This window comes from Chaetura pelagica, unplaced genomic scaffold (genome assembly GCF_000747805.2).
Source record: "Chaetura pelagica isolate M959 unplaced genomic scaffold, ChaPel_1.0 scaffold90, whole genome shotgun sequence".
Lineage (NCBI taxonomy): Eukaryota > Metazoa > Chordata > Aves > Apodiformes > Apodidae > Chaetura > Chaetura pelagica.
Window position 1 is genome coordinate 9,394,412 of NW_009953496.1, and position 15,399 is coordinate 9,409,810.

The window sequence follows — 15,399 nt, forward strand, 5'->3', positions numbered from 1 at the left end:
TTGCATGAGAGCTTTTCACCTAAAAAGAATGCACCCTTAGGCATGAAGATATGCTGTCATTGTACCAACCACACATGAGAAGAACAGGATAAATATCATCAGAGCAAAGCATTGTATTATTGGTATTTGATTTGTAGGTATTAGAGATCAGATGTCTAATTAGCAGACTGTTAAGCGTCTGAATTTCATATTGCATTCCAGAGTGGCCCAGGTTTTATATTTTTCTGTTTCTCAGTATCAAACCTTGTGAAAAAATATTTGTGTAATTTTTAATGAGAAGTTATTTTGTTATTTTAAGCAGCATTTTTGTATAAAACTGTATCAAGAGAAAAATTTAAAAGGCTTCTGAGATAAAACATGACATGGATTCATGCTCATGTCTTCTGGTGCTCAATTTATTAACTAAAACCAATTAATTAGATCGGTTGCTTCTTATGGAGTACGAAACTTAAGTTACTCTGGTCCACATAGTTGCTTCTGTAAACACATGAGGAGGGGGAAAAAAATCTAGGTGTGCAAAGAGTGACTTGTAGTTTCTTTGTTTGCACCTTCAGGGAGAGAGGTTTGGAAAGAGCAGGGAGAATGGCCCTTCAGGGTATAAGGACTTGCACCTGTCTGGGAGCAGCAGGCCAGGCTGCTCTCTGAGAGAAGGCAAACTGGGAACTGAGTAGGGCAACAAGACAGGTAGGCTGTTGTCCTCATAAGCAAGGGGTGCAGTTTGACAACAGCCAAACAGGAAGATCAAAGCATGTTCAGTGACAGTAACTAGGGACAGCAGACAGTCCAGTGGCCTGTAGCCATGAGGTATGTTTTAGGTCAAGCCAGGAAACCAAGTCAGTGAGTCAAAGTCATGACCAGTAAGGTATTTATATGTAGCTTAGGTAAGGACCAAGGGCAAAGACCTGAGCTAGAAGGCAGTTCTCAAATTAAGTAAGAGAAGCCTCCAGTGAGGCTTCTTGTGGCTCTTACCACAGCAGTTGATCCTGAGTTACTCAGCTGCAATGTATTGGGAACTGGCCTTGAGCCCCCTGACTGGGGGCTGCAGGGAAGAGGTAGTAGAGTCTGTTGGCATACTCCAGGACTTGGCATCAACAAGCAGACAGGAAGTGTGGGCACAGTACAGCCTTCAGCGTAGAGAAAGGTAGCTGATGCTACTGCCACTCTACCACCACCTGATTGGGTGGTGAAAAGCCAGATCCTGTGGTGGCGACCATCTCCATCTCCTGATGGAGAATAGGTAGGCTGTGTCATGTGTAGCCCAGCAGCTTAGCATCTAAGATGTGCTGGCAACTTTCAGTGCTGGACTTACTTTTGGACCATGGTGGTTATTTTCCAAGTCAGTTGTGGAGATGCAAGGTGAACATAAACTAGAAGAGCTTTAAAGGAAATTCAGTCTCTTGAAGGGAAGATAAGATGATGTACCTTTATGTACCTGCAGTAAATTATTTTTATTTGAGGAAAAAGCCAGAAATAATCCATCGTTGTTGGCATATAACTTAATCCACACTGAAAGCAGTTTTTAATTTTAGCTGCACGTGGAGAGGACATGTGCAGACTAGTGGAATGAATTGTTAAGGTTCTCTTCTGTCAATGTAATGTTCTGTTTTGGGCTCACTCCTTTTAAATTCAAGTAGTTTCTTATGGAAACAGACTTTCTGTAACACAGTTTTTTATGTTCCTGGTTTAAAGAATAATTTCAGAAAAAATTAGGAAAATCTAGGCCCCAAATGAGAATAGGGTGTTCACAGTGCTTTGTTTCTAGATCCATGTGCTTATATTTTAGAAAAAGTAACTCCTAAAGTGCTTTACATGCTAACCTTTTCTTTTTTATCTGAGAAGTACAGGCACATGAGATTTTTGTTGGTCTTTGCCAAAAGATTATCATTTACATAAATATTTCTTTCAAAGGCATAGTTTAAGACATTGAGCTGAGGAGGTTAGAATAGAAACTTCAATCTGCACACCAGCAGTGGGCTATTGGCTTCTGAACAGTAGCTTTGTTCATCATATTCAGAACACTGTTTGCATTCAGACTTAAGTAGAGCTGGCATTAAAATTCAGCTAATTTGTTTCATGTGATTCATCAGCTGTGTGTTTTATTTAAATCTATGTCACATTCTCTTTTGGCTTTTTATTTTGTAGATTTAAGTGTTGAAGTAGGCCACTCTTTAACTCTTCAGTCCCTGACATAAGAAGTTATTTAATTTTTATTTCGCTAGTGTTTAACTTTTGTCTAGAATACTCACAGTAAATATATATAGCTAAAATGTGTATTTTGGGTTTTTTTTACAGTCAGTTTAGTTGAAATTTTATATAAGGCAAAATAGAAGAATCTAAGGTAGTAGCTAAATACTGGTGTAAAATACACACTTTTCAGATTTTGTTAAATGCACAAGTTTTGCTTTGATACTGCTGATGTTCTTCCTGTTCTTTTTTTTTTTCCTTTTTACAATTCCCTCCTTGAGGTGAGGATCACTTTTGGCTCCTATTGTGTTTCTTTAAACACCGTTGAAGAATGAGCTGTTTCCATTTCTTCTATTCCTGTAACTTACTCCTAAGTGTTAAGTTTCTCCTGTTACAGAAACACTACGGTTTAATCTCTTAAGGCTGGAGCCTCTGAAGCCTTGCATGCATTGAACTTCCCTAAAGTGGATAATCCCACTGCCATCCAGACTGCTCATGATTTACATAATCAGAACCTTTGATAGAACAGGCTACAATTGCTTTTATACTTTACTTGTTACATTTTCCTATGTTCTAGAAATAACATTTCATTGTGAATGAATGTATTTGTCAATACTGCTTATGAAAGCAGTGTGATAGTATCCTCCATGTGTTAGGTACATGGTCTGTTTTGATATTTTCTGGTAAAATTTATAGGAATTTGTTAATTCTGCTTTTAGTATAGGGCAAGACTGTCCTAAAAGATAAGACTGAAAGACTAAGACACAGCTAAAATGTTTTTATTGTAAAAGAGTCGCACTTAGTTCAACCATCTAGCATTGATCTTCAGTTCTTTTATTTCTCTTAACATTAAATGCTAAATATTGTGTGCATATATGCTGCTGTTGTCTCTGGAGTAATCCCATGGTACATAAACTTCTACTTTTTATGGAGGATCTAAAAATAAAGATAAAATAAGATCATTGCTTTTAATAAGCTAACATTGTGAAATAAGGTAAGATAGTTCAGGTAGTGATAGGTTTAGCTTATTAGCTCTATTAAAAATATAACTAAATTACAAGCAGATTTCTTTCTTAAGTGCTATGTTCTGTTCTCTTGAAAGACACATGGGGGCATATTTATTTAATGTAGGAGATTCTTGGTTGCACTTTGATAGGTTGCTGAGTGTACATAAAGGCTCCTTTTTCCCTCTCCATCCATGTGTCAGTCCACTCCTTTTCCACCATAGCAGCACTGACAGTTGCCATAACTACTTTATTTGTCCAGTAATCAGAGAAAACTCTTACACTTTCTTTGTGCTGTGCTAACTTCTTAGAAAGTTACAGCAGCTCCCAAAGCAGTTGACATGTCAGTGCTTTGCTAAGTCGTCCCCTTCCATGGAACTGTGATCTTTGGGAAAAGCCATTAACTAACATCATTCATATTATATTTATATTAAACTTTTGGGCATGTTTTGGGTTTTTTATAAGTTTTTTTCTATTTTTAAATTAGTGTGTTTACTTCACTGGTATCTACATAGAGTGCTGTCATAGTCGCTTTGAAGTCGTTACTATAACCAAGTCAACTATTCTTTCACTGTTTCCATTTTTTATTGTACTGACTGCAATAAACATTTTTTCATTTTAGTAATCTTTAATTTAGATTATTGTTTTTCATTTGGTATCACATGAGATACATGTCATGATATTACAAGATGAGATGCCAAATAAGTTAGATCCATCTGACCAATTGTGTTAGCTTCCATCGCTTGCATTTGATAAGAGCTTTTCATAAACTTCCACAAGGCTAGCATTTACTCCTTCTTGTTCCTTCCTAAAACTATCCTATGTCCTACTACTTACAAAAAAACCCAACAGCCAAACCCACTAATGCTTGTCAATAGTCATAATGCATCAGCAGTCCTTTATATGGATCATGTCTCTTTGTTTCATTTTTCTCTTCTGTTTTTGGCTTCTTCTCTTAGAAAGTTAATTACTTGAAAGCAGGCAGCCATTTTTTCCACTTTCTATTATGAGATCATGCTCACTTGGGTTTTGATCAGTCTTAAAATGCCTGAGTATTCCTATTACAAGAAATGTTATTTTAAGAATAAGATTTTTAACCATGGAGTTTCTGCTTGGGGTATCAGAATTTAAATAGATATTTCAAGTTAATGTTGACACATATTAACTTCCCCTTACTTTGGATTTTATGTTACTGATCTATAAATTCCTGATCTGATTTTAGTCTTTGGTATAACTTCTTTGAGATTTCCTTGAAGTGTACAATTAGATCAGATTACTTAGCAGTTGGAGATTATTTGTGTATTAGAAAATGCTGAATTGTTCTTTTTACAGTGAAAATGGAGTGAAGTGTATTAGTATTTCACCCTAGAATATCACTAGGCAAATGGAAGTAATACTCTAATGAACATAGTTTATGATTTATCCAATTTTTCCCCCTCCCAGAATTTCAAAGAACATTCCTACAACTAAAGATGTTGAGCCTCTGCTTGAAATTGATGGGGATATACGGAACTTTGAAGTATTTTTATCTTCACGAACACCTGTTCTAGTTGCACGTGACGTAAGAACTTTTTTGCCATGTACTGTAAACTTAGATCCCAAGCTACGAGAAATCATTGCAGGTGCGTGTGCTTTCAAGTAAATGGAAAATTACAGTTGTATCATTTTTTTTCATTTTAAGTAGAGATACTGTGCATGTTATGCAGAACCGTGAGTTGTTAATTAGATCAGACCTTCGGATTGTCTGATTTGACTTCAGTAACAGGCCATTGAGTTTCACTTAGTAGCTTTCTTAGAAAAGCCAGATCATACTAGACTGAATAATCTCTTTGAGGGGGAAGTCCAATGTTCTTGATTGGAAGACTGCTTCAGCAGGTGGAGATAGGTGATTCTTCCCCTCTACTTTGCTCTGGTGTGATCCTACGTGTAGTACTGTCTCAGGTTCTGGAGCCCCCAGCATAAGAACCACATGGGCTGGCTGGAGCGAGTCCAGAGGAAGGCCATGAAGATAACCAGAAGGCTGGAGCACTTCTCCTACACAGACAGGCTGAGAGAGCTGGGGTTATTCAGCCTGGAGAAGAGAAGGCTCCAGGGAGACCTTACAACAGCCTTCCAGCACCTGAAGGAGGCCTACAGGAAAGCTGGGAGGGACATTTTACAAGAGCATGTAGCAGTAGGATGAGGAAGAACAGTTCCAAACTAAAAGAAGGTAGCTTTAGATTAGACATTAGGAAGAAACTATTTCCTGTGAGGGTGGTGAGACACTGGAACAAGTTGCCCAGGGAGGTTGTAGATGCCTCATCCCTGGAGGTGTTCAAGGCCAGATTGGTTGGGGCTTAGAGCACCCTGGCCTAGTGGGAGGTGTCCCTGCCTATGCAGGGGGGTTGGAACTGGATGATTTTAGAGCTCTCTTCCAACCCGAACCATTCTATGATTTTATGATTTCAAGCAAAACCTCATTCTCTTTTGCATTTTTATTTTTCAGACGTTCGTGCTGCTAGAGATCAAATGAATATTGGAGGACTTCCTTACCCCACGTTGCCTTTACATGATGCACCTGCTAGAGCAACATCTCTGTTCAGTCAGCCTTCATCAGCTTGCTCTTCTACAACCTCCTTCAATGGACCTTTCAATAGTGGAGTTTTATCACCACAACCTCACAGCAGTTATTATAGTGGTATGACAGGACCTCAGCATCCATTTTACAATCGGGTAAATAGTCGAGAACCAATTATCATTCTTTTGATTTAATCTGGTAATATTGCAGATGCCTACTGTAGAGTGCTAAAAGACCCATGCAGGCTTCATCAGGAACAGATATTACACAAGGGGAAAAATGATCAAATCATTGTGAGATGCTGTCCAATTGTAGGATATTTCAGGTTTTTGTTTTTATTTTTTCTATTTTTCTGAGGTGAATGTGCTCAATCATTCACATAGTTGCTCGCAGACTTTGAAAGGGATCCCAGCTTTTTTTTAGTGACTTTGGGTTAAAACATGCAGAGACTCAGGTGGGGAGCTACATCACAAGAATGTATATCTGTCTTCCTTTTGTTTCTTTTTAAAGTTTTTCTGGGTTCTTTTCCTGAAACATAACATAAATTACACAAAGCATACATTTTTTAACTATTTGGGGGCCTCAGAAAACATAGTCCTGGGCATGGCTCACTTTAAAATTTAATGAAGTACTTAATGTATAGTCAGATCAAGTCTAAATTTTCCATTTTTATGGAATGTATTCAGTATTTTTAAAATTTTGCTATTTTTTTTCTATTATCAGGGAAAAAAAGTAGGAAGCTGATACAGTGATAGCTTCCTTATGTGTACAGAAAATATCCTTAACTTTAAGTAGATCTGACTGTAGGTAAATATTTAAGCTAATAAGCTGGAAAGAAGATTGAGTCATTCCTAAATCAGTGTCTGTTAACTAAGGCAGACAAGAGTACACATAGCTTTAAGTTATGTGTACTAAAATTATTTTTATATATCCTCAATACAGTGACAATACAGTATTTTGTAAAAAATACTTTTTACAAAAGTAAAAATTTTGTTAAAAATTACTTTAAATGACATAAATTTTGAAGTAGTCCAACTCTGATAAATACTTATTACGTGAATCTTTGTGCTGAGACTAGCTCAGCTTTGTTAAAGTAGGTGTTTAGTTGGAATTTTTGTGTCTGTGTCACTGTACATGACAAGGTTTAAAGTATAGGATGATACACAGTTGAAACTTGTATATTTTTTTGGCTCTAATAAGTATTTCAAAATAAATTATTGGTGAGTCATAAGCTGTTCTTAGAATCAGTGTATTTGTTGGTATTAAGTGCATATGCAGGTTTTAGGCATCCTTACTTTTTTGTCTCATGAAGACTGAAATAATTCTGTTTTGGCCTTTCTTTCTGAAACTTTTCACTGCACTTCAAAGGTACAATTGGTTTTGTTGTTTCACACTTTCAAATATTGACAAAGAGCTATATTAATTACTTTGGAGGCATAAAGGTACTCTCATGAACACCACATACAGAGGTAAGTGGTGAGAACCTTATAACAATAATAAAATTTCGACTGAAATATATTTTTCAGACCAGTAAATACTTCCTACCCTGTTGTTTTTAAGCATTAATTTATGCTTAAGAGAAAAAAAAAAACAACTTTGACCTGATGGGAGAAAAATGTTTGTTTCTATTCAGGAAATACCAATTTTTTTACTACGTATGTTTTCGCTTTGTTCTTTAGATGCTCTTAGGTTATGGACCTTGAATTTCCAGTGACATAGTCTATTATTTTTTTCTTAAAACTTTATTCTCCCTCTGTATAGCTGTAAAAGAAAGATTGTAGTCCCATTTGGCAGCTCTCCAGCTTGGCACTTTGGCTGTCAGTATAGGACTGTGCTGGACATGTACATTTTGACACTGTTGTAAAGGTCTGGCTACAAGTTGGGTTCAAGTTCAGCTTCTCAAAATTGCTGTTATCATGAATCATTGTGGATATCATATTTCTTACAGGGAAGGCCAGAGTGGTAGGCAAGCTTCATTGGTATTTCCTATGTGGGAACCAGAAATTTAGATTTTGCGAAGACACTTTTTGCAAAAGAGCGGCAAATTATTTGATATCTTGGAAAAACAATAAGCAACGTGTGCTTTGTAGGCTATCTGCAAACTTGGAGAAGAGCTCTACATTAGTTTATGCCCAACATGTAGTTATGTTGATCTCATGTTTTCACATCTGTATTACTGTACTTCAAATGAAGACTGAGTCTGTAGACTTCAAGCCCATAATGGAGGATCAATCCCATGGTTGGGTAGCAGAGGAGTATCTGAAGTGGGCTCAAAGCATAATTAGAAATTATGAAAGAATTTTGGGATAATTGCCTTATTTTACAGATTTTTTTTCGTTGCTTTGTAGTTTGGTGTCTCACAACCAACAACCAGGTGCTCACTCTGTGTTTCAGAGGATTGTCTTTGCACTGAGAGATAGTCACTTGTGTGGGGTGTGATCATTAAGCATTTTGTGCTTGAGGATTTTCCAAGTGGTAGTGGAAAACTGAGGCATTTAATTATTCCAGAAATAACTTTTTTGAACATGGTTACATTTCCATAAAATACCATAGGATCTGTGCCTTATGACAGTGGAAGAGTTTTAAATCAGTTAATTTTTTGAGACATCCTCTACTAACTAAAGGCAAAGGCTAGGCATTAGTTCTCCTACCTATTTAATCTGAACCAAATTTGCAGCATGTGCCATCTAAGTAATTGATATGCACAGGAATGAAGCTCTTAATTTCTCGGTTCATTTACAGCTGCTTCTGAATGCAGAGGGGTTTTTTTAGTCCTTATAGGCAAATCCAAAGTGGAATACTTCAACAAATTTTATCCCTCCTTTATATGTTGGCCATCGAGTCATGAAATTACGTATGCTGAATTCGGTGCAGTAGACTAAGAATCTTGTCATGTGCAGCAACACAAACCAAATAGCATGATCTGTTTTGTTCAACAGCTGGGTAATATGATTTTTTTATTCCTATGCATAGAAAAATAAGAAATCTGTAATACAGCCATTATTTTGAGTTTTCTGTGTGTCTTTTGTATTTATTTTTTTTAAGGATTGGGTAAGGAATTGTAAGCAATGAGCATTGCAATTCTGCTTTTTTTAGGAAAGGCTCTATTGCTTTCCATTACATTGCCTTGAAACAGAATTGCATTTGAGATTAAAAGTTTTATTTCAAAACCCAAATCAAATTCACAGATGGGTCAAACCAAAATGTCACAATATTGGAACAGCAGTTTGTACTTCATACTGCACTTCCAATGATGAGGTTCATAACTCTTAAATGCACACCTCGTGCGTGTGCACACAGAAGTTTTAGTGCATGGCAGTGGGTAGCATTGGAATTTCATGGAATGTGTTCTTACAGTTGATTTTAAAACGTGAAATATTGGATCATGCGAAATCCTCTGTTGGAAGTATATTTGTAATTTTGACATCTCTATATCTTCTAGAAGTGACTTTATTAAAAACCTGAGTTCTCATTTCGACCCTTTGCACTCATGTGCTGGTGACTTTTGGAAACTTGGATAATGTTTATTTCTTGGAATTTGTTTTTTTAATAAAAAGAGGATAAAAAGAAACCTGGTTATAAAAATCGTGATTAACGTTAACTGATATTATTTCTATTTGAAAAAAAGTTTTTTATATTCTAAGATTAACATTGTCCTTTAAAATGGTATTTGTATTGAACAACATGCATTGACATATTTCCAAAAAACAAAGCTCAAATACTTTCTGCTATGAAGATCTACTTACAGATTTATAAAATCTGTTATTTTGTGGAAGCCTTCAGACTGCTTCCCACAAATGTGGGGAGTTGTAGTGATGCAGTTATTATGCATCATATTCATTTCTTCCAGTACAGTTGTCTTTAGTTTTATGAAGCATTGCAAGTTTTACTGAGTATCTGATTTTGGGTTTAGCATATCCAAGAGAGTGAAATTATCAAAATTATCCTTAAATGATCCTTTTCCCATACTCAGAACAGAAGTTAGAGTGTAGCTACCAAAACCACTCCAACTCTGTTTCTCGAGAATATTTCAGAGCACCCATTGGTGCTGAGGGACTTGGAAGAACTTACTCCAGAGCTTTTGTTTGAATTCTGTTCAATGCAAAAAATAAAGAAAGCTATTAGTAATTGCTGTTTTTCACTTTATTAAGCACAACTAGAGGCTGTGTTTTGTTAAAATAAGTTTTATTTTATTATTACATTTTGATTTGTGTAATTGTTTGTCCCTTTTTTTTTTGTTACATTTTTTTTTTTCATAGCCATTCTTTGCCCCATATCTTTACATGCCAAGGTATTACCCTGGCAGTTCTCATCTCATCTCACGTCCACCACTAAAAACGAGTTTGTCCAGAGATCAGAACAATGGCCTAGTAAGTATTTTGAAGGATAATTAAAATACTAACCTAAACGGTAAATATAGTGAGTAATTAAAATAAAGTTTATAAATTATTATTCACTATTGACAAGTACAAACTATATTACAAATAGTTTAAGCAAAGGTGTTATTCACATGTAATGTAAAATGTATTTTGTTTTAACTGCAGAAATTACTTAGAGAGGAAAACCAATTCTAACACCCAGGTATGAAGATTAGAAGAGTATTCTTCCCTGTAATACTGGCAGGAAAATATTTTAATGAAAATGCCAATTTTACTACATAAAGAACTTGGTATAGTATAATAGTGTAAGAAAAAAATACTATTTGTAAATTTATATTTAAATTTTATAAAATGGCATCCTTTAATATTGCAGAGAATGCTAGAAATTGGAAGGTCAAAGTAAAAGGTTAAAAGGAATGTTTTAAATATTTAAGTAAAACAAAATACATTTTATCTTAATTATGTGTCAGTTGTAGCTTGGTTTTGTAAGTACATGTAATTCAACTTTATCTACCCATTGAAAAGGGAAAACAATCAGACTTTTCTAAGTTCCTATACAATAAAAAAATTCCAATGTAAGAGTATTTATTTTACTAACAGATGGCTGCTCAAAAGGAATTAAGAGCTAAGGAAAGCTAAAAAAGTAAAAGTCTTACTTCTCAATCAGTTTATTTCTAGGATATTGATACAATGAGCAATGCTATTAAAGCTGGCAAAATTTTTAATCACATAAGGGGAAAAAAAAAATGTTTCTGTTGAATTATGTATTATTACAAGATCATTTTCACTCACTGTTTACTTCATATTTTTTGTTGAGCCCTTGGTCATTTTAGCCAAACCATAATATTTTGTTGTTGTTAGGATGTTATCAAGGAGGATGCTGATGAGGGGCTTCCTTCACCCACAGACCCCTCAATGGTAAACGAGTAGTCATGTGGTGTGGAAATTTTAGCATCTCATTGCTTCTTCAGCAGTAATGAGTCTGCATTAATCATAACTGCAGTTCACTAACACTGCATCAGTGGCTTTGGTGGGCAAATAGAGTAGTTGAAAACTAATGTAGTTCCTGAGTGAGTTTAAGAGCTAATATTTCACTTATAAGATGTATTGTATTTGTCCCTGTAGTTTTCCCCTTACCTTTCTTAGTAGCTGTGGTGAGCTTTCAGTAAAAAGAGTGTTGTGGTAGCCAAACAGAGTGAAGAATGACAGCTGGCCATTCAATGCTTAGATTTTAGAAAGAAGTAGCTGTGTTTTTCCCTGCTTCATTGAGCTCTCTCATCTGATCCCTTCTTTTTTTGTTGGTGGCATAAAAGTTAACACAGTATAGAGCAATTTTCCATGGAAATATAAAATATTTTTTTAAATGCTGGTCATGGGCTTACTCGAGTCAGAACGCTAACGTCTGCCTTTTCTCTGACTTGTTTTATCCTGTGTTCTCAGAAATATGTCATCTTTATGAGTATCCATTTTAACCCTCTCCATGGGAGTTGATGGAAAATCTTGATTTATTACCAAAGCAAAGAGTTTAATATGATTGTCATCATGCTCAAGACTTGCTTCTGATGATTGTTGGCTACAGTTATAGTTTGATCTTGCTTTCTAGTAAAGAATTGCAAAAATGTATTTCCATTGTTGTGCAATAGAAAAAAAATCCAAACCCCATACAAATTCCAGAATTGTATTTGACTGCACATAACAAACCTTCACTGAGCACCCATGTATGGGTGACACAATGGAAAATGTACCCTGAAGTTCTTTCTTCCAGGTCATTAGCTATCTTGTGTGAAGGGATGATTTTGGGGTAAGTTTTTCTGGTAGTATGTGCTGATGCTTTCCCTGTGTTGGTTTCCTTGTCTCAGTATCCTATCAGTCCTTTGCAGCTTGGCAGTCCAAGAAGAAAAAGTAAAGACTTTGGAGAAAATAGTTGAGTAGTGGGTCAAGTACGTGTGTATCCGTGTGTGTGAGAAGTGGCACAGGACAGGAAAATTAGGATGTATTCTCAGGGCATAGCAGTGATGAGCTCCAGCGGCAGACTCGGATGTAGTTGTTTTTCCGCTTGCTACTCTGAGCGTGTATCTTAAGCACACATAGGCTGCAGTTTTGAGCAGCAATTTAAGAGACTTGTGTAGGTTATGTAATCTGTTGGCTTATAGGTAAGAAAAACGAGGAGTTAGAACATTAACAAGAAACTTTGTTTAAAATAATTATAATGGAGGATTTTGTTAGATGTATATTTGCATTTAATTTATACTACTGTGAATCTGTGTAGTACAGTGCATCAGATCATAAACTTTTCTAAGGATTAGCAATATTTAACCTAAGTATAAATCTAAAATTTTGAATATTTGAAAATCTGTTGGGTAGTTTATGAAAATAGTTAGTCAGGGCATCGTTTTATCTTCTCCAGTTTGGGGTTTTTCAGCCTGGAGATGAGAGGACTGGAGAGAAACCTTATAGCAGCCTTCCAGTGCCTGAATGCATCTGGAGAGGGGCTTTTTACACGGGCATGTAGTGATAGAACAAGGGGAAAGTCTCAAACTTGAAATAGGGTAGATTTAGTTTAGATATTAGGAAGAGGGTGGTGAGACACGGGAACAGGTTGCCCAGGGAGGTTGTGGATTCACCCTCTCTGGAAATGTTCAAGGCCAGGTTGGACGGGACATTGAGCAAACTGGTCTAGTGGGAGGTGTCCCTGCTCATTTAGGGAGGGGTTGGAACTAGATGACCTGTAAGGTCCTCTCCAGCCCAAATCATTCTATGATTCTACATTCATGTACATACATGTAAGGGGTGAGTGTCAGGGGGACGGAGTTAGGCTTTTCTCAGTGATGACCAGTGATAGGACAAGGGGTAATGGGTGTAAATTGGAGCATAGGAGGTTCAAGGTGAATATCCGAAAAAAATTTTTTACTGTGAGAGTGACAGAGCACTGGAACAGGCTGCCCAGGGAGGTTGTGGAGTCTCCTTCACTGGAGACATCCAAAACCCACCTGGATGAGTTCCTGTGTGATGTACTCTAGGTGACCCTGCTCTGGCAGGGGGGTTGGACTAGATGATCTTTCGAGGTCCCTTCCAGCCCCTAAGATTCTATGATTCTACATGCCCAACAGGATGCCTCATCTATTCTATAATCACTTGTTTTGCAGACTTTACTAACGTTTCTGTGAAAGGAAACAGGTACTGCAGTTATTCAGAGGCAGTTGGTGCAATAATTTCATCCAGCTATTTAAGTACCTCTTATTTGATGGGTCATTGCCACTATATAAATGATACAGCTTTTACTTATTAAATGGATTGATGCATGCAAAATAATACACTAAAAAACTGCACAAGGTGTCAGAGAATCGTAGAATGGTTCAGGTTGGAAGGGACCTTACAGATCATCTAGTTCCATCTCTCAAGTCTGTCCAGGTCCCTCTGGGTGGCATCCCTTCCCTCCAGCGTGTTGACTGCACCACACAGCTTGGTGTTCTCAGCAGACTTGCTGAGGCTGCACTCAATCCAACCATCCATATTTCAGACAAAGATGTTAAACAGCGCCAGTCCCGTAATGATCTCTAAGGAACACCACTCATAACTGGTTTCCAGCTGGACATTGAGCTGTTGACCACAACTCTTGAGTGTGACCAGCCAATTCCTTATCCACTGGGTGGTCCATCCCTCAAGTTCATGTATCTCCAAGTTAGAGACAGGGATGTTGCAGTTAACGAACACCAAGATGTGTAACTAGTTGAATGACTGAATGCAAGAGGAGTGTGTAGAATCAAAGATGTCTGTCTTGCAAATCTGGCAAGGAGCCAGAAATGTTGCCATTTTACATCTGTGTAAAATAGAGAATAAGCCTTCTTTTATATGTTCTAAGTCTTACAGGGCAAAACCTAGTTTATTCAGGAATATCAATTTTTTGAATATTTTTTTTTTTTACAAAGGTAATCATTGCTACTCATTGCATGAGTTGGCAGAGGTGTGTTCAGGATGTTATGTGGTCTAGTCAAGGCCCTGCTATTGTCAATCTGAGACCGGAGTTGACTGAGTTCTGAAATTTCTTATCCTACTGTTAGTCATGTAAAATCAGTGTAAATTGAGGTTAGCTTAGTTGAAATCAGAAATATTTTGAGAGCAGTCACCCAGCATCAGTAATTTGACTCTGGCACCTTTTGTATTTTAATTCTATTGCTGATGATAAAACTTGTCTATCTCAGACTGTAGTTTGCTGTTCTTTACCGAGTGGATAAAAACACAGGTGTTAGACTAGTAAGTTTACAAATATGTATGCGTATCAAGATGAGGGTACATTGCAAATTATAGCATAATGACTTAAAGTCACTAAGGAAAGTAGTCTTGCATTAAGATGTCAGCCTTTGCACATCTGTGATGGAAGCAAACGTGTTTCTGCTGACTTTACTGTACAAATAGTTATTTCTGACAGGAACTGCAAAAATTTCTAGCGTGCTCTTCTGAAGTGTTTATTGCTGAATTGTAGTGATACCAATATCTGTTTGTACTATCCCTGTTAAGTCAAAAATCAAACTAGCATTAGCAGTGGTTATCTGTCATAAACTTAATTGTGTGCTTTATTTTACAGTGTCAGTTGCGACTTGTTAGGATGCAGCTTGCTGCGATATAATTAGTTTGCTTAAATATTTTTTTCATAATGCATTGAATATATAAGATGTAGTATGTGTGCTTTGAATGAGAACTAACATGGCCCAGAGCATGTAGTATAGATGAACATACAGTACTCTTTAAGAAAGTGGAAGTGCTTTTCAAAAGTTTGAGCATGAATGGAAGTGTGTGGCTTTGGAGGTTTTTTTATATTGGGGGTGGAGGGTGGGGGGATGTGTGTGTATTTACATACAAATTTTCAAAGTTATTTGAGATACATTGGTGTTAATAATCTTGAGATGGCAGATGAATGTTTGGTTAAAAGCAGGATTTTCCATCAGAAACATAATGTAAAACTTTTACGCAAACAAAAGACAGTAAGTGTAACTTTTTTTACAATTGTAAAATGGAGTAGTTTGTTCAAAAGAAAAAGAAAATAGTATTTGTATAGCATATACTAAATGTGTAGTATTAAGGCCTATCTTAAAAGTTTCCTCACCTTATGAAAGTACCCTGTTTGTGGCCTAACAGTGATTTCCTCTGTTTACTTCAAAGCATGTCATCTGTATGTTCAACCTTTGTGATGTCACTTTAAGCTGTTGTTTCTTTTAATTCTGTTTTGTCCTTCTCTCAAAGCTGTGTAAGTCTGGGTTAAACAAAAACAGACAGG

The 15,399-nt window shown here is 36.5% G+C and overlaps 1 protein-coding gene across 1 annotated transcript in view; it reads left to right on the forward strand.

The window, feature by feature from the left end:
• KIDINS220 (kinase D-interacting substrate, 220kDa) overlaps window positions 1–15,399 on the forward strand; it is a 66,464-nt gene that overhangs the window by 41,533 nt on the left and 9,532 nt on the right. Inside the window, 4 exon segments of the mRNA XM_009999158.1 lie at window positions 4,632–4,810; window positions 5,674–5,900; window positions 10,005–10,115; window positions 10,986–11,042. Coding sequence (XP_009997460.1) covers window positions 4,632–4,810; window positions 5,674–5,900; window positions 10,005–10,115; window positions 10,986–11,042 — 574 coding nt within the window.